The sequence below is a fragment of the Triturus cristatus genome, chromosome 10 (genome assembly GCF_964204655.1).
Source record: "Triturus cristatus chromosome 10, aTriCri1.1, whole genome shotgun sequence".
In the NCBI taxonomy this organism is placed as follows: Eukaryota; Metazoa; Chordata; class Amphibia; order Caudata; family Salamandridae; genus Triturus; species Triturus cristatus.
The window spans coordinates 40,912,285-40,937,399 of record NC_140593.1 but is presented as its reverse complement, the minus strand read 5'-3'; the positions used below and the strand labels follow the sequence as shown (position 1 = coordinate 40,937,399).

General features: G+C 47.6%; 1 protein-coding gene across 3 annotated transcripts in view; it reads left to right on the top strand.

Annotated features, from left to right (window-relative positions):
- The window catches only part of FAAH2 (fatty acid amide hydrolase 2), a 195,339-nt gene that overhangs the window by 17,677 nt on the left and 152,547 nt on the right, over nt 1-25,115 (top strand). For all 3 annotated transcript variants that reach the window (XR_014969987.1, XM_085630341.1, XM_085630339.1), the window contains exons 2-4: nt 3,839-3,921; nt 13,749-13,885; nt 18,232-18,441. Coding sequence is in view for 2 of the 3 variants with exons in the window: in XM_085630341.1 (XP_085486467.1) it covers nt 3,839-3,921; nt 13,749-13,885; nt 18,232-18,441 (430 nt within the window). In the remaining variant the exon portion in view is untranslated. The remainder of the gene's footprint in view (nt 1-3,838; nt 3,922-13,748; nt 13,886-18,231; nt 18,442-25,115) is intronic.

Genomic DNA, 25,115 nt, shown 5'->3' with positions numbered 1-25,115 from the left:
GTGCTGTAGGCATTTTGCCTCTCGCTCACACCAGGTGATGCTCGTCCACCCCACAATCACACAGAGCCTTCCTCGCTAAGGGCACTTTAAAAGAAAAAAAAAGATTCTACTGCCACACACACCATACTATGGCTGGGTTTGGACAAATGTAATTTGCCAGCAATCTGCCAAGGTTATCAATGTGCTTACAGACTTATTAAGGAGACCGTGTAACGCTGCAAGTAAACAATCCAGTCTGGGTGGGCGAGGCCAAAAGGAGACAGGGTGGTAACAAGGAGGGACTAAGAAGCCTCCTTTACAATGAAAAGCTACCGTTTAGCATGAACGATGACGCAAGCCAATGGAAAGAAGGGGCAGGTCTTAAACTTCACTTCTGAAATGTCCCTATTATAAGAAGCCTTGCAGAGCCAGCAGCGCATGTGCACTGCAACGCAGGTCTGCGAGACCTAAAAGGGGACAGGTGCAGCCAGATGGACACAATGGGCAGTGACAAATTATTGGTCGCTGTAAGACGATCTCCTTTACAGAGACACAAGAAAAGGTGCAGTCAGGCAAAGTCACTTTACAGGCATACACGAGAGCAGTGAAAACATCCTGAGTAAAACCCCAGGACATTAACATACGGTACGGAGACACAAGGGCATCTCTCGAGTGGAAAACGTATATCCCGATTTTAATATAAGCACTCTAAAGGGATATGAATACTTTCATGGAGCTGTGTTTGCATGCATCAGGGTTCTCTCCAAACCTCTGTCACATGCAGCCCTGACCTGGAATTCCCAACGCCCCACTGCACATGTTGGCATAGCAGGTCTGCGTGCTTTGGTGGGGGACCAGTGTGTCCTAGGGATTAGTTTAAACGCCTGGGCTTGCAGCTCCAAAGATCCAGCGACCTCTGCTGGCTAGTGACGCGGATTCCGCGTTCATTTCTCCTCTGATATCAGTGCACAGCTCGGCACCACACTTTTTATATGACTATTCAGTTTGTTTAGGCGTTCAGTTCATACATTTGGATTTGATCAGGCCAGGCTTTGCAGTGAGTTTTAAACATTGCTTGGTAAAATGTTATCCTAAAAGCATTGGCTCTGTATGTCAGCAATGTGAACTGATCTTTTTTGCGTTTCAGTAGATGTACTGATAAACACAGGCAGGAGAACACATGCAGGAGGGAGCAGCTATTACAGCTGCACCGCGCATGTAGTGACATGCATGCGTACAGCCAATTTTTTGCTGTCTCCGTAAGACCTTTTATTGCAACCAAAATGGTAATTATTGTGTTCATCACACTACTGAGCTTATTTCATGATTATTTCATGAATTCGTGAAAAGCTGGAGGGTCTGTTTGCGGGCCCATTCCACCAGAGCACAAGCTGCTACCACTGTGATGGCATGTGGTGTACCGGCCTTGAACATCTGCCAGGCGTCTATGTGGGCATCCCTCCTTGCGTCACTAAGCAATACTGCCTGAATAGCCAGGTCTGGTAGAACAGGCATTTTGCAGATCTGTTCTGCAGGATTACCTGGTCCGAGCCATTCCACAGACCCACCACCTGAGAGAGTACTGCTTTTTATCCATTCACCAGATGAGTTTCAATATTTATTTAGAATTGCTTGGTTAATTAAAACCTTTGCAACATTAAAACAATCATTACAAAAATTAAAACAATTCACGTAGCTGTATCGCCATGCCTCAACTGTGAATTTTGAATCAGCAATTTTCCTTTTTAAGAGAAATAATTTGTGGACTTGCTTCTTAAAATGCAGAATGGCAGACCAGTACCTGTTCAACTTTAGACATATCGTAGCGTAGAAGAAGGAGTTTGAAATCTTGCGATGCAATCCATGCGATCAACAGTGCAAAGTACATCTAAACTTTTCTTTCGTTCTAAAAGATATGTTTAAAGTGCAGAATGGCAATGTTGGAGTGTGGAAGAGGAGTTTAAAATCTTAGGGTGCAATATAGGCGGTCTGCAGTGCAATGTACATTTTTTTGTAGATTTTCAAAAGAGAATGCAAAAACACTTAAGGTAACATATGTGAAAAAATAGCAAGTTGTTTAACCAGACGAGCTTTACCCCACCAATAATTGGTTAATTCTAGTATTACTTCAGTGATTAGACATTTCCACGGTGAAGTATTCACAGTGAGCAGGATAAGATAGAGATGAGGGATTACATTTCGCTGTTGAAAATGAGGTATGTACAAATTTAGGGCATTCTCAGATGCGTAATGCGGTGACGTTTAAAGAGTCCTGGGCGTGCAGAGGTAGTTCATGCTGGATGCATGCGCTCCGTTCAGGGGTAAATTTATTTTCTAGCTTGGTTAGGAATTTCACAAGGCAACAGTTCATTTGTTTGTCCGTTGGCAGATCCTCGTTAAAGGATTTATAATGTACTACTTCTTGTATTGTTATTTTTCGCCACGACCTCCCCGAGTCGGGAGTGGGTAGTCTGCACACCTGCTGCCTTCCTTGGATGTGGTAGCCGTTTCTCAGACTCCCTCTCTGGAATCGAACCTTGATTCCCCGTTACCCGTGGTCACCAAGGTAGGCACAGAAAGTACCATCGAAAGTTGATAGGGCAGACATCCGAATGTATCGTCGCCGTCTCAGAGACCTGCGATCGGCCTGAGGTTATCTAGAGTCACCAAAGCGCCGGGCGAGCCCGGATTGGTCTTAGTCTGATAAATGCACGCATTCCGGGAGGTCAGCGCTGGTCGTCATGTATTAGCTCTAGAATTACCACAGTTATCCAAGTATCAGATGGAGAGATCAAAGGAACCATAACTGATTTACTGTACATACCATGTGTACTTACACATGCATGGCTTAATCTTTGAGACAAGCAAATGAAACTGGTAAAATTAAGCATTCCCCAGACGAGGCATCTGCAGTTAGAAGTCTCTATCAGAAAAACAAGTTACTAACCCACTGTAATGCCTTTTCTGGTACAGACTGTATCTAACTCCAAATTCCTCAGCAACCCACCCTCCACCCCATTTTGTGGAGTGTACTCATACTGTCCATTAATACAGTTCCATATATTAAAAACTTCTTTACATTGTTATATCTCAATTTCTATGGGCTCCACGTTCATTGGTGTGGACAGAGTTCAGAAAGAATCTGACAATGGCGCGCAGAGGTTTTGCATATATAGGGGCCCTGGCACCATATCTGGGGCGAAGCGTATCCATCGTGGAGCCTCACAATGCCATCTATTGACGTGCAAGAGAACTGCTACAAAAAAAAAAATGTATGTAAAATGTATGTGTCTTGTAAAGCGCACTGCTACCCTGAGGCCTCGTGGCGCTGTAGACCGCTGGGGAACCCGTCCTGGCTATCCCTGTGAGATGGTCCCTCCTGGGTATCTCCAAGGTGAAACCAGGCATCCCCGGCGAATGTGGGGGGCCGTTGTGGAGATGAGGCAAGCTAATGCCCAGAGTTGCCGAGTGTGTTCCTGGTTAGAGTAGGTACCGAGGCGAGAATTATCGAGTCCGTTTTGACCCTGGTCCACGACCCTGCCGCGTCGGGAATTGAACCCTGGTCCCTGGCCGATTCTCTGCTTGCGGATCTGCCGCCTCTAACTAGTGATCCAGTCCGATGCCCGGGGATAGTCACAAGGTGACGAATCTGCCGCTGGGGTCTCTCTACCAGAAAAGGTCTTACCGAAGGTAAGTAACTTGTTCATAAAGGCATCTTCAATATTTACTACTTTGCCTCTCTCCTTCATCGGTAAATACTTGGAGTAGATGAACAGTCCTCGTGATGAGTGTGATCTAGAATCTTGAGTGAGGCGCTGGCGATACTGCGCTCATCAAGCTTATTTTGTCCCTTCCACAGGTGAAAAGTGTTGATGTGGTGCAGGCGTACATCAATAGGATACAGGCTGTAAATCCCATCGTTAATGCCTTGGTCAAGGATCGGTGAGTATATGCCATCATACCCTCGATCTGTATGAGATGAGTAGGGAGGCCGGAGTGGAGCACTTTAAACATGACATCCATGACCACTCCTGTATGTATGTACGTCTGTGACGTAATTTCATTGTACAGGACCAAGTAGCATTGCGTTGATTTTCATATCTTGTTTCCAAGCTGTTTGTTTCTGATGTCCCTCTTAGTTGAATGTGACCGTGGAGATAAGTGGAGATCGTGTGCGTCCCGTTCAGATGCAGCTCAGTGGGCCCAGAAAGCAGATTTTGTGTATTCTTTCCCAGGTCTTCGTGAATTCTGCAGCTTTCTCCTTCCGAAAGCCTGCAGAAGCCTTACTCACATGTCATGGCTGTGAAATCGGCGTTGTCCCTTTTAACTGGCTTGAGCAGAGAATACAGGCGGGATTCCCTGAACCCTGGCGGGCCAAGAACTGCTCTGAGTCCACTCTCTTCCCTCTGAGAATGGTTGAAGTTAGCGGCGTGCTCAATGTGTCCATGCCAGGGGCGGCTCCTCCTAATGGGCTCAGGAGCTACATTCCCCTTGGTTTCTGGGTCCTCTGTTGTTCTTATTCTAGGAGTGAATAATAATTTATCATTCACTCTTGGTAAAATAAAAATGCAGACTTCCTTTGGATTCAGCAACAGTCTCTGATGGCTGCCACAGGCATCCCAGAGAGATTACCAGGGCTGGCGAAATCTCATCCCGACGCCTCTGTGCCCCCCCCCCCTTCCTATTTGTCCAACCGGGACCCGAAGAAAAGTAAGTAGAAAATAAAAAAATAACTTCAAAGATTTTACATTTTGTGTGTTGTGCATGTGGGTAAGAGTTTTTGTTTGTTGGTAACAGTGTGTGAGAGTGTGTGTGTGTGAATGGGACTGAGTAAGAGTGAGTGAGAATGACTGGGACTAGGTGAGTCAGTGAGATTGAATGAATCCGAGTAAGATTGATTGACTGAGATTGAGGGAAAATGAGTGGGATTAAGTGAGACTAAGAAATAATGAAACTGAGTTAATGAGTGAGACTGAGTGAGTCCGAGAATAAGGGAGACTGCGTTAGCCAGAGAATGAGTAAAACAGAGTGAGTCTGAATGAGTGGTGCTAAGTGGAAATGAGTGGGACTAGAGGAGTCCGAGTGGGATTGAGTGATAGGTGAGTCAGGGTGTGATTGATTGAGTGGGAATGAGTGGGGCTGAGTGAGAATGAATGGGATTGAGTGTGACTGAAGTAGACTGAGAATGAGGGAGATGTAGTGAGTCAGAGTGCGAATGAGACCAATTTAGAGTGAGTGAGTCGGAGTGGGACTGAGTGAGTCCTACTCAACTAACTGAAAAGTCAGGCTCGCTCACTGGTATTTGAGCAAAAACTACGCTTCACCACTTTTAGAGGCCAGCAGCCGCCACTGGTTTGTGCATAAAGGTTAGTGTAGTCCATTTTGGTCAAAGTGTATTGCTGTGCCAGCAGCATTCACCTGGTCAGAGTTTGCCAGCTCCACAATGCTAAGTTGGTGACAGAAGCATTCTGGCCCTAACTAAGCAGTTACCTGCTAGCCTGCCGTGCTTTGGTTGTCTCCTTCTAACCAGTGTTGGCTTCCAGTATGGAATGCTCAGCTCGCTTAATAAGAATGTCTAGAATTTCATAAGAAGGGGCTAGGTGTAGAATCAAATCTACTGAGAGACTGGGGTGTGAGGGTTGTGGAAGGCTGCACAATCTTGAGTTGAGGTTGAAGTGTATTAGTGGCACAGTGGTGGTGCTGGTGGCGGCAGTGGAAGAAGGCAACAGTAAGAGGGTGCCACAAAGTGAACCCTCCGGTTCCCGGCCGAGGATAGCTGGACATTGAGATATGAGGGAATGAAGTGGGTGGTGAGGAACAGGTGCATAGTAGATGATAACAAGTGCATGGTTAGTTGTCAAACTTGGTTTAATGCTGTGTGCTGCCATCCAGAGCTGGAGTGTACGAAGGCTGCCAATCATTGTGGTTTGAATGTGGGAAGTGAAGGAAGGGAAGATAAGAGAATTGTTTCACCAGCAAAGAGGGGGAAGGAGGTCCCAAGAGAAGATGAGAGGACCAGGACAGAGGCCTCAAAGGCTAGGATCGTGCGGTGCCATGGCTTGTGGACAGAGATGGGGGACAAGTGGCTATGGTAAGCGGTATCAAGGAGGTTTGAATCTACATTGTTTATATATCAGGGTGCATTAGAGCCCACTTGTATGAGAAAGGTGATGAATTTGTTAAAATCAAGCGCCTGCATGACTGCAGAAAGTATAAAAGGAGTGGAAAGTACACTGGAAAATAGTTTATGAAAGAGTTTGCAGGTGGTTTTTACATTGGGGAAACTGCCTGTTTGAAGTTGGCAGGGTTGAATAGGCCAGAAAGAAGGTCCTGTTTATGCTGAAGAAAGAATCTTGATGGGGGGGATGATGAGAGGCGGGCAGGGTTTGATGTGAGACAGAGGGGAAGCCAGGGGTGTTTTGATCTCTGGTTTTGGAGAAGAAGACAGCCAAAGTCATTAGCCATGTGTTGAAGTAGGCTGAGCCTGGCCACGTCAGCTGAGAAGGTGGCGCATACTCCTTCGTAACCAGAGAGGTGCTCAGTTACGACCTTTTTGCCATTTGTGAAAGAGTGATACAATCGATCAAGTACAAAGCTGATACTGGAATGGAATTGGGAGCAGAGACTGCTTCGTCTGGTTGTAGTATTGTACTGTAGCATTTATATAGGGCTTGAGTCCCCTTGACAAGGCCTCAAAGCTCTCATTGCTTTCAAATACATAGTTGATATGGTCATGGACAGTTTGGGAGGTGTTGGGTAAGGCACCTGAGTTTCAAAGACATGCTTCAAACAGTTTGGCGATCATTGCTGTGCATAAGCATGAGGTGTGGCAGAGAGTGTGAGAACACAGTCATAAACATATAGATACTAGATTAGGATGCGTGCGTAGCCTGGGCCTTAGATCATCAAAGGGCGCATGTCATGTGCATAGGTGGAATTCAGCAGGAAGTATGGTAAGCGATGTACGCCCAGCAGCAACAGAATCAACCCCTGGGGCTCTGTTAATAAAGCAGGTTATGTATTCTGCTGTGTCCACCCAGCAGCAGGGAGAAGCACAGCACACAGAGGCACTGCTGGTCAACGAGAGGTTGTGAGCTGACAGTAAGTGGGTCTGGATGTGCACCCCAGCACACTGTTTATCCAAGAGACCAGTCCTTTTGGGCCATCTAAGCAGGAGCCGGGCAGATTTTGTTGGCAGACGCAGTGCCTACTGCTGTACAATTAAGCCTCATGTTTGAAAGAAGGAACTAACCAACCCTTTAAAGGCCCAGGTTTCACTTACACCTTCTAGGTCGAAAGAGGCTACATTTTGAGCACAGATTCATGCCCAGCTCATGCTCCTAAAGTTTGCCACTGGTGGGCAATTCCTAGCTGGCTCAAACCCTAACAAGGCTGGCATCCAATGCATGTCCTTCTAAGAAATTTCCCCCAGCCATTTCCATCTCTCGCGGTTACTGAACAACAAAATGTAGAAGCTCCGTGGAGAAAGGAAACTTTTCCTGCTCCTGTTGATTCAGCAAATATAAAGATTTGGGAGTGAGCTCGTTTTAAAGACCTAGCCCACTCTTACTCTGATTTATGAGAATTACAAGAAATAATGTGTTTTATAAGTCTCCAGATATTGTTTCATTCCGTCCGCCCACAGCCGCTTCCTTCTCCCACCTCCTCGATTAACTCTGCTCTCAACTTGAGCAAAATGTGCTTGACACAGACAACAGTAGCTGAACACTGCTGCCTAAATGCCTTATCTCCTGTTCAGACCACTCCTGAACCTGCCTCTTTGAATGTTGTGCTACGACAACAAATGATGGGCGGAATGCTGAATGAATCAAACATTCATCCCCAGTCAAGAGATCTGTGTTAAATCCATTGTTCTTTTGCTCACTACTCCACCCTAGTTTGGATCCAGCCATATGCTTATCAGACTTTGACCCTGTTCCTCACGGGAATAGTCCAGCCTGAACTGCCATGCCAGATCCTCCCTAGACAGGAAACAAGCATCATGGGACTGTTTTCTTTTTTAGTTTTGGGGCAAAAACTTTTATTAAGTGCTTAAAAGTTGCGATACATAGTTTTTAAGGAAGTGGTACCTCACCCCTTAGGAAAGGCAGTCCACTTTAACTTTTCAATCAATGCATTGAAACATTTACATCATGGGACTGGTTTCAAGGTAACACCCCTCACCAGCCAGGATAGCTTGAATCCAGTGGCACAGCGAGCAAGAGACCCACATCTGGCCATACCATCCCACTTAGGGCCAAAAGTGTTACAGCAACAAATGATGGACGGAATGCTGAATGAATCAAATGTTCACCCCCCAGTCAACAGACCTGGGTTGAATTCATCGTTCTTTAGCTCACTACGCCACCCTAGTTTGGACCAAGGCATATGCAAATCAGTCTTGACCCTGTGCCTCATGTGAACAGTCCAGACGGAACTACCATGCCGGGTCCTCCCTGGACAGGAAACACACATCCTGGGACAGGTTTCGGGGTAACAGCCCTCATCGGGCAGGTAAGCTTGAATCCAGTGTCACAGCGAGCCCGGGACCCACGTGTGTGCATATCCGGCGCACTTAGGGCAAAAGTGGAACGACAACAAATGATGGACTTTAAATGTTGGCCGCAGCCATCAAAGAGTAATGACTGCGTCCTTTGCACACTTCAGCTCGCTTGTACCCTGGGAGAGCGGAGCTTTTGGACCATGTTCATCCAAGACTTCTGATCATAAGAGCTAAGTAAAGTTATGGGGAAAACGAACAAAAGTCAATGCTTTAAACAGCCCGTTTTCAGTTACCTACTTAAAAATCTATGGCTGTGTTAGAGATCGGGTCTGCTTCATGCCTGGGGAGGGCTCTTTCGCCCACTCTGATGTAGTTCTGGATGTAGATTTGCCTCGTGAACTGACAGATACTGACCTGGGGGAGGTGTCTGGTGTGGCTATAGCATGGAGGATGAGTTTCATAATAAATGTGATGTAATCTGTATGATTTTACATTTGAATATTTTCCACCCCTTGCATTACCCCTGTTGTACCTAGATCTGTGTCCCGCGTCTCACAATAGCCCAGTCTTCCGACTATGTCTCTTGGTTTCAGAAGACCACCATCTCTGAAGATTGCTTTTTAGGTCTCGGCTGCAAAGGCTGCGCTTGCGCAGTCTAGCTCCGAGATTTAATGACTTGGAGAAGAGGGGCTTGAACCTGCCCCTGTTCTCCATTGGCTGGCCTCTTGAATGCTGGCCAGCCATTGGAGAAGAGGTCAGTCATTCCGATTAGGCCCTGTCCTTTTCGGATCGGGGGGCGTGTTTTTTGCAAGAAGTCTCATTCTCTCCTCCAGCCAATGGCTGGAGGAGAGAAAAGACAAACACGCCCCCGAATCCGAAAATGCCGCAGCGTTTCTCCGAGGCATTTCTGCTCTGCCTCGGAGAAAGGCGGTGGTGTCTTCCGGTGCCCTCGGCTAACCTTACTTTCAAATTAGATCACACTGTGGGTGGCAGACAATTTCTTTCAAATCTGTGTTCTGTCTTGTCTGTTTTTTAATGCATAAATCTGTCGCATAAGATACATCTTTGTAACTAGGCCCTCAATGTGCATTGAACAGATGTGTCCACATAGCAGGTTCTCTGTTCAGAAAAACCCTGCCTACAACCTACACTGAAATATACACCCTTCGGTGCCCTAAATGAACGACTGATGTCACCAGGATGCCTCTAGGAGCTCCCAGGGCAGGGAGGATTACACACGCTTATATTTCTGCTTTTCTCATGCCATTCTCCTTCGATGGACCGGAAGTGCTGCCGCACGGTTGAAAACACAAGCACGCTCCACCACTTCGCCCTTTCTTTGTTTCATTTTGCATAACAGACTTTCAGTGAAAGATCTTCAACCAAATCACCCAGCAGGGCCCGGTATCTCGTAGTTTCTGAGTAAATATTTATTCAGATCTGATAGCTTTTGGATCGCGTCATTACGACACTGACCGCTCGCTGCCAGGCAGACGCAACCTCGCCGAGGAGCACTTCCTGGTGTGAGGGGAGGCCCGAGAGCCGCACGCAACAGAGGATGGCAGGCGTGGCACGCACTTACCAGGCGAATGGCGAGGCGTCTTGAAGCTCAGCACCAGGGGCGCGTCACAGAAACGTTACGTAAGAAAACCAAGGCTCACGCTTTAAACAAAGACATCCTAATTCCTGAATCGCTCTTTTTTAACCAACAAACAAAACTGATTCTTTACTACTCTTGCTGCCTCCCTAATAAAAAAGAACAAACTGACTACCCTTATTTCATATTTCAAACGTGGTGGAAATACATTTTCACTATTTCTGCTATTTAAACAGCAAAACGAGGGCCTCGCTTTACCGGTGCTTTGCAAAGATGCAGTTGTTTGCTCCTTTTCAATATTACACGAGCAGCAAAAATGGTGCCAAAGGGATTTGCACTTTTTTTGCACCGGTGCAGAGTTTCTGTATAATGGCTCAATGGGTTTCAGGCTACTGCTCGGGGCATGTTGTGGGTATGGGGTCTGGTGGTGTTGTGGTGTGCCACAAGGCTAGTCTAAAGAAGCATAGGGCCAGATGTATCAAAGGTGTGTGGATGATGGGGGACCAGGGCATCTGTGTGTGGCTATTGCAGCAGACTGTTGAAACCTCCTGCTTTTAAAGCCAGACAAGAGATAAACACTGCTTAGTTCGTGTGGTCTCTCTTCAGTGTTTAGTAGCCTGTGCAGGCCCCCATTGCCTACCTGTTGTGATGCTTACATTTTAATATCCTTGGCAGAAAGGGCATGATGCTGAGGGTGTCAGGGACCTTTGGAGCTTTCACTGTATGTATGTGGCTCTGTGTATGTGTGTGTGGCTCTGTGTGTGTGTGGGTGGCTCTGTGTGTGTGTGGGTGGCTCTGTGGGTGGCTCTATTTGTGTGTGGGTTGCTCTATGTGAGTGGCTCTGTATGTGTGGGTGGCTGTGTGTGGGTGGCTTTGTGTGGGTGGCTCTGTGTGTGGGTGCAAATGCAATAGGTCTCGCATTGGAGAGTGATTAAGCCATTGACATTGTAAATAACAATGCAGTTTCTTATAATGTTTTTTTAAAAAAAACATAAACAAGAATAATGTCATGAGCAATGCCAACAGCTCTAACTTTAACAATGCCGAGACCATTGCATTGTAAATGCTTGTTACTTGTGACATTAGCCATGCCACTGATACAGCTGCAGAAAGTGGAGTATCAGGGAAACTGGGAGGGCAATGTCTCTTCCTTTTACATATCTGCTGAGTCTGGGAGCTGGCTGGGTGAAAGTCTCAGGTATGCGACCTGCAGGATATCTTGGGTACAAAGTCTGCTCTTATCACCAGTTAAACGTGTAAAACAGATGTCACTTCATGGCACGGATCTGCTCTGGAGGCCGACCCTGCTCCGGATTCTGCACCCGATGCATGATTGTAACCATATCCCGAAGGCTGTAATCCTATTATGTGCACTTTTGGTTTCTTAGTTCCCTGCAGGCACAATACAACCTCTGCACCCGCAGGGAGGATGGGAAGGAGTGAAACAGGAGTGGGGGCTTCTGGGCGCTGAAGCCTGTCAGACGATAGTGGCATTTTCCAATATGTACCAGTGCTTCAAATGAAAAGAGGGCAAAAGGTGGGAATTGAGTTTCAATATTTATTGTGCTGTAGAACTGTGGCCCTGTCCACTTGTGTAATTATTCTCTTACTATGAAGAAAGGCCTGCACAGGCACAAGCTTGGAAGAAGGGTAAGGGGTCCAGTCCCTCCCTAATGTAAGTGCGAGATCTTTACCATTATGTCTATGTGCGGCTTTTTATAAAGCGCGACTGTTTCTCCAAGGAGTGTCCTGGCGCTGCTGTCGAAAGAGTGTCAGCGGGGAGAAGAAGGGAGAGAACTAGGGCCTGGAAAAAAGGCCGGTCTTGAGCTTTTTCCGAAACACAGGCGTCGCCTTAATGCATCTGAGGGTCAGTGGAAGTTTGTTCCAGAGAGAGGAGCCCAAGAAGGAAAGGACTCTGCCCCCTGACCTTGCCTTCTGATTCGAGGAACTCTGGCAAGGCAGAGATTCGCAGAAAAGATTCACATTAAAGATGTGCTGAAGGGGAATGCATGAACAGAGAGAAAATATAACATTTATATCACCTTTAATGGCGCAAGTCCTTCACTCGTTTGCTTAAAAGGTCAAATTCGAAACTTCACCTCCAGAAAGGCAAACTCTCTGTATCACATCATATTAAGTGACACTGAGGTTTGAATACATTTACAATCCGTTATTTCTTATAGTGTGCTGTTCTTGAATCTAAAAGCCTGCTTGGGGCAATATTCAATTACAAACCCAGACAAACATACACAACGTTTGCACCATATATCAATGCTTACATTGGCGCTGTTAATAATATTGTTTAATATACCATTGCCCAGAGGGCGATATCACCCGTGTAATTTAGTCTTTGGCAAATGTTTGTGCCGCGTGTGGAAACCTGACGCAATGGCTTCTCTATGGCACAGACACTGTAAAGCTCGCCTTCATTAAAGAAAATGGTTGATCACCAGCGACTGCTTTCAGCTAGCTCCTATAGATGCGGTGTGTGTACCAAGAACACTTACTCGTAGCCTGAGAGTACTCGCCTACTCCAAGAATGGAGCGTGTTGTGTAGTTGACACGTACCTAGGATGTTACCCTTCTTCCTAGGAGTTGGACATGTTTAGAAGCTGTGTCATCCACACACCTGAGCATCAGTGCAGTGTGACTCTGTATTTCAGTTGAGGGCCTCAGCCTCTTTTGAACCAACTTCTCAACCTGTCAAATATGGTGTGTCCCAAGGTTTTAGGATCTCACCTGTATTGTTTAACGTCAGGCCTGTCCAGTGCCTTCGGCTGTGCTATTGAAGAAGCAGAAGGCGACGCTTTTCACGTATGCTGATGAGACTGAATTGATTCTTACAGTGAAGAAGCGGGAGATATCAGTTCAGCATCTGCTGACTCGTGGGGGTCGTGCCGCGGGCGCTGGGAGATGATTCTGAAGCGTAGGGGGACAGTCTATGCCCTCTTCGACGAAAGCTCCAGCCCCACTCTTACATCTTGGCCCTACACCTCGCGGGGCCTTGACATCCTGGGGTTCTGTGAAACCGCTGATTAGAGCAGAGGTTGAGGCAGATTTCTCTCCGTGGATACATCTCAAGGACATTCTTCCGTTCCCTTCCTGTCATTCTCTGAGTTTATGGCAGTGAACACTTTCGTTCCTTTGTGCTAAACTCTGGAAATACAACATATGTCAGTCTTTCTGCGTTTCATGCTGGTGTGTGTTTAAAACATGGCTGCAAGAATCCCACGTTAAGGACAGACAGCAAAATGTCATGCAGTCTGCCCTGTCTCTCTCTCTCTCTCTGTCTCTCTCTCTCTCTCTCTCTCTCTCTCTCTCTCTCTCGCTCTCTCTCTCTCTCTCTCTGTCTCTCTCTCTCTCGGTCTGGCTCTCTCTGTAAGATACATCTTCTCCCATTGATGCATGCTCATAGGTCTTTTCTACCTCTCGCTGGTTGCCTCTCTGTCTGTCTCTCTAGCTGCTTCTCTCTCTCTCTCTCTCTCTCTCTCTCTCGCTGTAAGACAAATCCTCTCCTATTGCAGTAGGCTAAGTTTTTCTCTCTGAGATATCGTCCTCTGTGACACAGACTCACAGGTACGCTCATTATTTGTGATAACTCATTAACCACTCCATTAATGAGGCTGCCTTTGTTGCTTTGCGGTGTGTGACCCCTCTCTCTTATCTCAGGTATGATGCAGCCCTGCAAGAAGCAATGCAGGTGGACCGTATGGTCTCAGAAGGAGAGGAGGACGAGAAGACACTGCAGGAGAAGTTTCCTTTCCTGGGAGTACCGTGTACCATTAAAGAGGCCTTTGCTGTACATGGTGAGTACTGTGCAGGATCCTCTTATTGTCTGTCTCAGAAGGGGAGGAGAACGAGAAAACACTTCAGGAGAGGTTGTCTTTCCTGGGAGTACCATTAAAGAAGCCTTTGCTGGAAATGGTAAGTACTGTGCATGGTCCCTTTGCTGTCTGGCATTCCATGGGTTGTGTTCGGTCTGACATGACTAGACATGGGGTGGATCTCTACTCCTATCCTTTAGGGCATATAGGGGCAGTGGCGTAACAAAAGCCCCTACAGTCCCTGCGATGCGGGTGGGGCCCCCGAGCTCCAGGGTGCCCCCTCAGCAAAAGTGGAAGGTGGTGGGACAGGAGCCCCCTCTGTGTACTTTGCAGGGGGCCCGCTCAAGTTTCATTATGCCACTGATAGGGGGTGGTTACTCACTATGTGCTTCATCCAGGACAGGTTTTTGGGGGTACGCTGGGGAGTGGGGGAATGGGAGTAAGACATCCTTGCACACTTCATCCAGGGGATGCCCAGAGGCAAGATGACCATTGCTGCGCCAGGCATTTGTTTGAGGATGCAGCTCTCTTCAAATCACGCCTCTTCCCTAAGAGTCAGGGCATGTGTTTCAGGGTCCACACTCCGTTGACATGTTGGTACACATAGGAGTGTGTTTTCAGGGTCCACACTCCGTTGACATGTTTGTACACATTGGAGTCTGGAGTGTGTTCCAGGGTCCACACTCTGTTGACATGTTTGTACACATAGGAGTCTGGAGTGTGTTTCAGGGTCTACACTCCGTTGACATGTTTGTACACATAGGAGTCTGGAGTGTGTTTCAGGGTCTACACTCCTTTGACGTGTGTACACATTGGAGTCTGGAGTGTGTTCCAGGGTCCACGCTCTGTTGACATGTTTGTACACATAGGAGTCTGGAGTGTGTTTCAGGGTCTACACTCCGTTGACATGTTTGTACACATAGGAGTCTGGAGTGTGTTTCAGGGTCTACACTCCTTTGACGTGTGTACACATTGGAGTCTGGAGTGTGTTCCAGGGTCCACGCTCTGTTGACATGTTGGTACACATAGGAGTCTGGAGTGTGTTTCAAGGTCTACACTCCTTTGACATGTGTACACATTGGAGTCTGGAGTGTGTTCCAGGGTCCACACTCTGTTGACATGTTGGTACACATAGGAGTGTGATTTCAGGGTCCACACTCCGTTGACATGTTTGTACACATAGGAGTCTGGAGTGTGTTTTCAGGGTCTACACTCCGTTGACATGTTTGTACACCTAGGAGTCTGGAGTGTGTTTCAGGGTCTACACTCCTTTGACGTGTGTACACATTGGAGTCTGGAGTGTGTTCCAGGGTCCACGCTCTGTTGAAATGTTTGTACACATAGGAGTCTGGAGTGTGTTTCAGGGTCTACACTCCGTTGACATGTTTGTACACATAGGAGTCTGGAGTGTGTTTCAGGGTCTACACTCCTTTGACGTGTGTACACATTGGAGTCTGGAGTGTGTTCCAGGGTCCACGCTCTGTTGACATGTTGGTACACATAGGAGTCTGGAGTGTGTTTCAAGGTCTACACTCCTTTGACATGTGTACACATTGGAGTCTGGAGTGTGTTCCAGGGTCCACACTCTGTTGACATGTTGGTACACATAGGAGTGTGATTTCAGGGTCCACACTCCGTTGACATGTTTGTACACATAGGAGTCTGGAGTGTGTTTTCAGGGTCTACACTCCGTTGACATGTTTGTACACCTAGGAGTCTGGAGTGTGTTTCAGGGTCTACACTCCTTTGACGTGTGTACACATTGGAGTCTGGAGTGTGTTCCAGGGTCCACACTCCGTTGACATGTTTGTACACTTAGGAGTCTGGAGTGTGTTCCAGTGTCCACACTCCGTTGACATGTTTGTATACATAGGAGTCTGGAGTGTGTTTCAGGGTCCACACTCCGTTGACATGTTTGTACACATTGGAGTCTGGAGTGTGTTTCAGGGTCTACACTCCGTTGAAATGTTTGTACACATAGGAGTCTGGAGTGTGTTTCAGGGTCCACACTCCGTTGACATGTTTGTACACATTGGAGTCTGGAGTGTGTTCCAGGGTCCACACTCTGTTGACATGTTTGTACACTTTGGAGTCTGGATTGTGTTTTCAGCGTCTACAGTCCGTTGACATGTTTGTACACATAGGAGTCTGGAGTGTGTTTCAAGGTCTACACTCCTTTGACATGTGTACACATTGGAGTCTGGTGTGTGTTCCAGGGTCCACACTCTGTTGACATGTTGGTACACATAGGAGTGTGATTTCAGGGTCCACACTCTGTTGACATGTTGGTACACATAGGAGTCTGGAGTGTGTTTCAGGGTCCACACTCCGTTGACATGTTTGTACACTTAGGAGTCTGGAGTGTGTTCCAGTGTCCACACTCCGTTGACATGTTTGTATACATAGGGGTTTGGAGTGTGTTTCAGGGTCCACACTCCGTTGACATGTTTGTACACATAGGAGTCTGGAGTGTGTTTCAGGGTCTACACTCCGTTGACATGTTTGTACACATAGGAGTCTGGAGTGTGTTTCAGGGTCTACACTCCTTTGACGTGTGTACACATTGGAGTCTGGAGTGTGTTCCAGGGTCCACACTCTGTTGACATGTTGGTACACATAGGAGTCTGGAGTGTGTTTCAGGGTCCACACTCCCTTGACATGTTTGTACACATTGGAGTCTGGAGTGTGTTCCAGGGTCCACACTCTGTTGACATGTTGGTACACATAGGAGTGTGATTTCAGGGTCCACACTCCGTTGACATGTTTGTACACATAGGAGTCTGGAGTGTGTTTTCAGGGTCTACACTCCGTTGACATGTTTGTACACATAGGAGTCTGGAGTGTGTTTCAGGGTCTACACTCCTTTGACGTGTGTACACATTGGAGTCTGGAGTGTGTTCCAGGGTCCACACTCTGTTGACATGTTGGTACACATAGGAGTCTGGAGTGTGTTTCAGGGTCCACACTCCGTTGACATGTTTGTACACTTAGGAGTCTGGAGTGTGTTCCAGTGTCCACACTCCGTTGACATGTTTGTATACATAGGAGTCTGGAGTGTGTTTCAGGGTCCACACTCCGTTGACATGTTTGTACACATAGGAGTCTGGAGTGTGTTTCAGGGTCTACACTCCGTTGACATGTTTGTACACATAGGAGTCTGGAGTGTGTTTCAGGGTCTACACTACTTTGACGTGTGTACACATTGGAGTCTGGAGTGTGTTCCAGGGTCCACACTCTGTTGACATGTTGGTACACATAGGAGTCTGGAGTGTGTTTCAGGGTCCACACTCCCTTGACATGTTTGTACACATTGGAGTCTGGAGTGTGTTCCAGGGTCCACACTCTGTTGACATGTTGGTACACATAGGAGTGTGTTTTCAGGGTCTACACTCCGTTGACATGTTTGTACAAATAGGAGTGTGTTTTCAGGGTCTACACTCCGTTGACATGTTTGTACACATAGGAGTCTGGAGTGTGTTTCAGGGTCTACACTCCTTTGACGTGTGTACACATTGGAGTCTGGAGTGTGTTCCAGGGTCCACACTTTGTTGACATGTTGGTACACATAGGAGTGTGTTTTCAGGGTCCACACTCCGTTGACATGTTTGTACACATTGGAGTCTGGAGTGTGTTCCAGGGTCCACACTCTGTTGACATGTTTGTACACTTTGGAGTCTGGATTATGTTTTCAGGGTCTATAGTCCGTTGACATGTTTGTACACATAGGTGTCAGGAGTGTGTTTCAGGGTCTACACTCCATTGACATGTTTGTACACATAGGAGTCTGGAGTGTGTTTCAGGGTCTACACTCCGTTGACATGTTTGTACACATAGGAGTCTGGAGTGTGTTTTTTAGGGTCCATAGTCTGTCGACATGTTTGTACACATAGGAGTCGGGAGTGTGTTTTCAGGCTGTGCCCTCATGTCTCTGTGGACCAGTCAGTCAGTCTCACAGCAGAGCAGTCCAGTAGGAGTCCGCCAGTGTGTTTCAAGGTTTGCTCTATAAAGTTCTTTTTCATTAGGAGCTACCCCATGTGTATCTGATTGTGCATTTGTTTTACTGTCTCAGCGTGTCCAGCATTGCATTTCACAGTGCAGTGGCTACTACTGTCTGCTTAAATGTAGATATTTCTTAAAGGGCACAGCCACGGAATGAGACGCGCAGATCCCACTCATTTTCTTTGTGTATTGCTTCCCTATACTTTATTCTGTGCTGAGCAAATGTCAGTTTACACCTCACATTGAGTTGATACTTTGCCATCATAACCTTGTTTTACTGTCTGGTTCACTCAGTCGCTTGCTTCCTTTCTATTCCATCTCTACCCCAGGCATGCCCAACTCCTCCGGCCTTGTGGCGCGCCGCAACATCATCTCCAGCACTGATGCTATTGTGGTATCACGTTTAAAGCAGGCGGGTGCCATTCCCCTGGGCGTCACTAACTGCAGCGAGCTGTGCATGTGGTACGAGTCCAGCAACAATGTGTACGGTAGAACCAGGAACCCATACAACACCCAGAGGATTGTGGGAGGCAGTTCTGGTGAGTATTGACTCCAGAAAATGAATGTGCACACCAGGTGAATGGTGGGACACCGCTCTGGGAAGAAATGGACACACATTGCAGGGGTGAATATGTATTCCAGACAAGGAATTCACACACCTAGGGGAAGGTAGGAGGCAGAGGGGGTGAATATGTACCCCAGACAAGGAATACACACATCTGGGGGACTGTAGGAGGCAGCAGGGGTGAATATGCACTTCAGACACAGAATGCACACACCTGGGGGGAGGCAGGAGGCAGCAGGGCTGAATATGCACTGCAGACACAGAATGCACACACCTGGGGGGAGGCAGCAGGCAGCAGGGGTGAATATGCACCCCAGACACCTAATGTGCACCAATAGCGAATGGCATGGGGCAGATCTTGGTAGTGTGTCCTCTGGATAAGGAACCCCACAACATTCCGAGTACCATAGACTTCAGCACAGGATAGCGCGTGCTCAGACAAGCGGCCCATACTAGACCCTGATGATGGTGAGAGGGGCGACTGTGTACCCATGTCAAGCGACCTGCACAAACATCTGATATTCGTTGTGGTCAACACTGGATCGCGTATGGGCTCTGTTGGGGGGTACATGCAACAGCATGAGGAAGGTGAGAGGCACATAAGGTGAGTATATACTCCGGGTGAGGCACACCCACAGTATTCAGAGGTTCCTCAGTGCACATTGTGTGTGCGCTCAGTGAAACACATGCGGCACCCAGAGGCTCATGTGAGGCAGGCTGTGGGTTATGCTAAGTCTTCCATTCCTTTCTGGAAGTTGAGTTTGACAGTGGTGGGGTCTTTGGTGAGGGAGAGCATTAGCTGGGTGTCGTCGGCGTAGGATACGATGTTGAGGCAGTGTTGTCGGATGATGGCTGCGAGGGGGGCTATGTAGATGTTGAAGAGGGTGGGGCTCAGTGATGAACCCTGTGAGGCTCTGCAGGTGATTTTCGTGGGGTCGGAGAGGAAGGGTGGGAGTCTGATCATTTGGCTTTCCTTCGGTGAGGATTGATCAGATCCAGTCCAGGGCTGTTCCATGTATGCCTGCGTCGTGTAGTCTGGTGACTAGTGTGGGGTGGGAGACTGTGTCGAAGGCTGCTGATAGGTCGAGTAGGATGAGGGCTGTCAGAGTGGCCTTGGTCCAGGAGGGTGCGGCTGTCGTCTGTGGCGGCCATGACATGACCACACCACCCAATACCTCCACGAACTCCACTGGCTCCCCAACGAAAGAAGAATAACCTACAAACTGCTCACTCACGCCTACAAAGCCCTTCAATACACCGGACCCCAATACCTCAACAAATGACCCTCCTTCCACGCCCCCAAGAGAAATCTCTGCTCTGCAGACCTCGCCATAGACATGGTCCCCGCAACCACAGGGCCAGAGCAGGTGGCAGATCCTTTTCCTACCTCCTGCCAAAGACCTGGAACGAGCTCCCTCACCGCATCCGAAGAAGCCCAACACTTCACCAATTCAGAAAGGACCTCAAGACCTGGCTCTTCGAATGACCTACAGAGTTGCCTCAAAACATGGATCTCCTCCCGTCGTTCCAAAGCCGGGCGTTCTCTGAAGCACACAGTAGGGACGCATTCGACAAGAGGCACGGCTGCCATGTCTGTACTCTTCGCGGAGGTGCCGCTATTGGACATTTCAAGGTGAAAACGTGGTCTTCCAGACAGTAGTGCTTGACAAAGGTGTGCACTGTTTGTGCTGAGGTAAGCCTCATTCATGCCTCTGTTGCACATAGTATACTGCTGTGGTAATCGTGCTTCAAGCATGTGAATCTATGAAGGATCCTGTGCTGGAGAAGGAACCATTTACTTATAACTTCAGTACTTCAACATTGATATCATTCAGAGATTCACATGCGCCCATCCGTTTCCCTGTTCATGAGACTTTCAAGACCGTTACAAGGTATGAGAATCTGACAGACCCTGGTCCCCTCCACCTCACTGGATAGACTTTGGATCATAAGGTGAGATGGATGGGAACCTGTGGTCTGTGAATGTTTCCCGCTTGCTTTCAATGTCAATTGCTGCTTTGAAATACGTTAAATGTGTTAGCATTGATTGCCGAGGGTTCCCACCCTAACATCGGAAAATGATTCAAGCATGGGATTCTGTCAAAGATACCAATAATGAAGGTACAGGTGAGTAACATTAGCTAGCAATATGTTTACTTCCCAAGGAGGAGTGCGGTGTCTACCTGGGAATATCACTTTTGGAGAACTCTCAGAAATCCTTTAAATATTGGGATTCTGAAGAACCATACCAGAGGTTACATCATGCTGTACGCTTGATGGATATTAAGTGAACTTTATTGGAGGAAATATTCAAGCAAGATCTAGCTACATACAAAAGGTATGGTAGTACCAGGTCTTGGCATTTCGCATGGGTCTGTTTTTAAATATACCATAAGCAGGTCATTTTTACACTTGAGAGCCTGCAATGAACGTATAGATGCACTTTTTGTCTCCTTGCCTTGAGAGTTCCTTTGTAATCATGAGGGAGCTTTAAAAGACTGTACTTGGTGAATTCTGGAGCCAGCTGTTACATTTGGTTGACTTAGGCTGTAATTCAGTATCTGGCCCTGAGATGTGGCAGCGAGATCTGGTCAGCAAGGCAGTCTCTTGTGTGGTTCTTCGGACAGGTGAGCAGCTATGTGAACCACCACTGCCACGATCACTCCGGAGCTTTCTGGCTCAGTCTGACCCAAGGTGGTTTCCTGGGATATTCTGGCCTGTGATAGCCGCATGAATTATCTTAGCACTTTGTGTTTTCTGTGGTTGTGAACAGATCCACTGGTGCATCACCTGATTGGTTGAAGATGTAATGCTGAATGTATTCATTGATGACCTTTGCACTCTACTCAAACACATCTGCTTAGTATCTGTGTGTTGGTGTCGAAGACCTGACAAATGTAGCTCAGATTGATATTTTCGGCCGTCAGCCCCTCCATATGATTGGAGCCTAGCGCGAGAACAGAAGACTAAACCGAGAGGATTGAGAGGACTTTGTCCATAGATCCAGGATTCCAGGCATTTCAACTACATAGATAGACAAACAGAAATGAAGCGACCTACGGCAGATTTGGTCTTTTTAATGTAGTTTGTGCCCTATGGCTCGGATCCTTGCCTTTCATTGGGTTGTCCGCTCCATGGGACGAAGCGAGAGTTGCTTTTTAGCTCTTTGGCAGTTCTGACTCATGTGTCCTGGTAAAAGCACTGTTCGATTACTTGCCTGAATACTTGCCTCCAATGCAAACAATTGTAAACTTTTTTAACTTGCTGAATGTCACTTGCATGAATACTTGACTCCACTGTGGAAATTGTAAATTCTTAAATTGTTGACAACTCCAATGTAAAAAGCGCGATTTTTTTTTTTTTTTTAACTTGCTGAAACTCACGTTCGTTTTTTTTAAACTTAAACATTTGACTCGCTTCCTGTTACCCGTCACTTTCGCTTTGGTTGCGGTCTAGTGCTGGGAGGGAGGGAGTTAGCAGCTGCTGCACAGCAGAGCTGATTGGTTGGAGGGCGGTAGGGGAAGAGATATCATCAGGATGGAGCAGACGCGCAGCGGACGCGCGCAGCGGGCGCGCCGAAGGCGCGCCTAAGGCAAGCCCGTCTGCGCCCGTCCGCGCCCTGCCGGGACCCGGGGCCATAAACCCTGGCCCAACGCTGAAATACTCATTCTGCGAGCTTTGGTCTCTTGCCACCTTGTCTTACCCTCCCAAGCCCTCTACCTTGGCAATACTAGAAACTGAAAACCTCCTTAGGTCCCCCGCCATAACCCTAGTCCACTCTGATGCTCCTCCAGTCCTTCCTTCACCTAGACCAGTGAAACCGCCCGGACTGACAGTAGCCCTTTTGAATACTAGATCTCTGCACAAGCATCGCCTTGAGATTTTTACCCTCCTCCAGGATGGTGATATCGACATCCTGTCTTTAACAGAAACATGGATGGGGGATGCATCAGCCCCTGACCTCATCTCTTCTCTGCCAGCTAATTTCGATGCATTCTGGCACAATAGGCAAGATAACAGAAGAGGTGGGGGGGTGGCGACTTTTTTTAGATCTAGTTTAAAGGCCACCATGATATTATCAGAAAGCTCGGACAATTCTGAGATCTTAGGAGTCAAGTTCACCCTTGACTCCTTTTGCTTTTTTCTCCTGACAGTTTATCGCCCCCCGGACGCCTCACCAGGCTTTTGTAACTATTTCAGCGAAACTATATCAGATCTTAGTACGCGATATCAAAAGCTTATGGTTGTGGGTGACTTTACTTCCACTGGGACAGTAGCCCCCGCGAGCCCCAGGCCAGTCAGCTGGATATGACTATGGCTAACCTAGGATTCCATCAGTTGGTAAATGGCCCTACTCACTCTAAGGGACACACCCTTGACCTGGTTTGGTCAACTAGCCAGCATGATAGACTTTTAAACTGTCTTCCATGTGTTTGGTCGGACCACTTCCTTATCTCCTGCTGGGTCCCCATGGACTGTCCTTCCACCCGTCCACCTCCAGAGTGGAGGAGAGTGCGAAGTTGGCATAAAATCAAGTCGGACAATCTTACCGACTTCCTTCAGACACTTCCCCTACATAGGCCTGAGGAGGGCTATTCTAATATTGACTTAGCCAGCCAATCTCTTAATGATACTCTCCTCTCGGCCATCGACCATCTAGCACCTGAACGCAGGGAAAGAATTAAGCCCAAAAATAAAGGGGCTCCCTGGTTCAACGAAGCCTTACGGATACATAGACAGAGTCTGCGTAAGGTTGAGAGACAATGGAGGAAAACATATAAGGCTTCCGACCTGGTTCTTTATAAAGCTGCTCTGGCCCTGTACAAGAAAGCTATCACGTCCAGGAAAGCAGACTTCTATGAGGCTCGAATTACTGATGCCCCTAACAAACAAAAGGAAACCTTCAGGATCCTAAAAGAACTTAGCAGAAAGGTCGATGCGTCATCAACCTTAATACCTTTTGACGTTGACACCATGCAGTCTTTCTTTCTGAAGAAAGTGATGGACATTCTGCTTGAGATAAATAGATCTCATGCAACTGCTGCAAGTCAAGGACTGGCGTCACCACAACCTTCACCAGCTCAATTCCTGGCCCAATTTCCTCCGCTGGAAACATTAGCTCTCCTGATTAATAAAGTTAAATCCGGCTCGCCGGCTGACCCCTGCCCTCCCAGGATTTTTCAGCTTGCCTGCCCAACCCTGGAATGTAGGATCCTTTCGCTCCTCAACAACTCCCTGGCCATTGGTCAGGTGCCAGGCGACCTGAAGGAGGCCAGAGTTATCCCTCTACTAAAGAAGCCAGGAGCTGACAAGGCTGATTTGAAAAACTATAGGCCAATTTCTCAACTCCCTTTTCTGGCCAAAGTAATGTAGCAACATGTCCTAAAAAGCTTTCTGACTTTTTGGATACTTTTAGGCTGCTGCATCCACGTCAGGCAGGTTTCAGAGCCTATCATAGTACAGAGCTTGTCATGTTGTCCGTCCTTGACGACCTTAGATTGAATGCTGATAAGAGAGAGCCAAGCGCACTGGTGCTATTGGACCTCTCTGCAGCATTCGACACGGTCAGCCACTCCATCTTGCTGACCCGTCTGATGGATTTGGGACTTAGGGGCCCGGCCCTTGCCTGGCTAAAATCCTTTCTCTCTGAGCGCTCGCAAAGGGTGCAGCTTGGTGACTGTTTCTCTAAGAGAGGTGTCATTCCATGTGGCGTTCCACAGGGCCCTGCACTGCCCCCTCTGCTTTTTAATATCTATTTGCAACCTTTAGTGTCCGCTCTATTCAACATGGACTGTCGTGTTTTTAATTATGCTGACGACACCCAGCTTATTCTGAGGATCGACAATTCAGCCTATGCCCAAGAGACAGCTCAAAACATCTTAAGGTTCACAACTAATTGGATGACAGCTAACTCTTTAAAAATCAATCCCGATAAAACGGAGGTTCTCATTGTCCCTACCATCAATAACTCCTGGGGTGGTCTGTTTTGGCCCAAAGAACTTGGGCCTCCTCCCTGCCCCTCCCCAGTGGTGAAAAGTTTGGGAATTAAGATCGACGCAGAACTCTCGCTAAGTCATCAAGTCTCCTCAGTGGTGGGCACCTGCTCTGGTATCTTGAGGCAATTGAGGAGGCTGGTCCCCATTCTGTCCACCTCTTCCATGAAAACCATAGTCTCGGCCACTATTTTATCACGCCTCGACTATGGGAATGCGCTGTATCTGGGCCTTCCTCAGAAACTCACTAACCGGCTCCGGGTGGTTCAGAATGATGCTGCTAGGCTGATCTTTAGCCTTCCTAGGAGGTCTCATGCATCACCTCTGCTTTCAAAACTACACTGGTTGCCCGTTAGACAACGCGCAAAATTCAAGGTCCTGTGTATCGCCCACAAATCCCTCTATGGTCAAGCCCCTAGCTACATTAGGGATCGCCTGACTAAGTATGTCCCAGGACGCCTCCTTCGATCTGCTGATGCTGTCCAGCTGATCTGCCCCCGAAGTAATCTGGCTTCCAAGGGCGGGCGGGCTTTCTCTGTTATTCTGCCTTGTCTTTGGAACCAGTTGCCGGATACTTTACGAAAGGAACCAGGCTTACTTCCCTTTCGAAAGCTATTAAAAACGTTGCTTTTCAGAGACTCCTCCTAGGACCCAT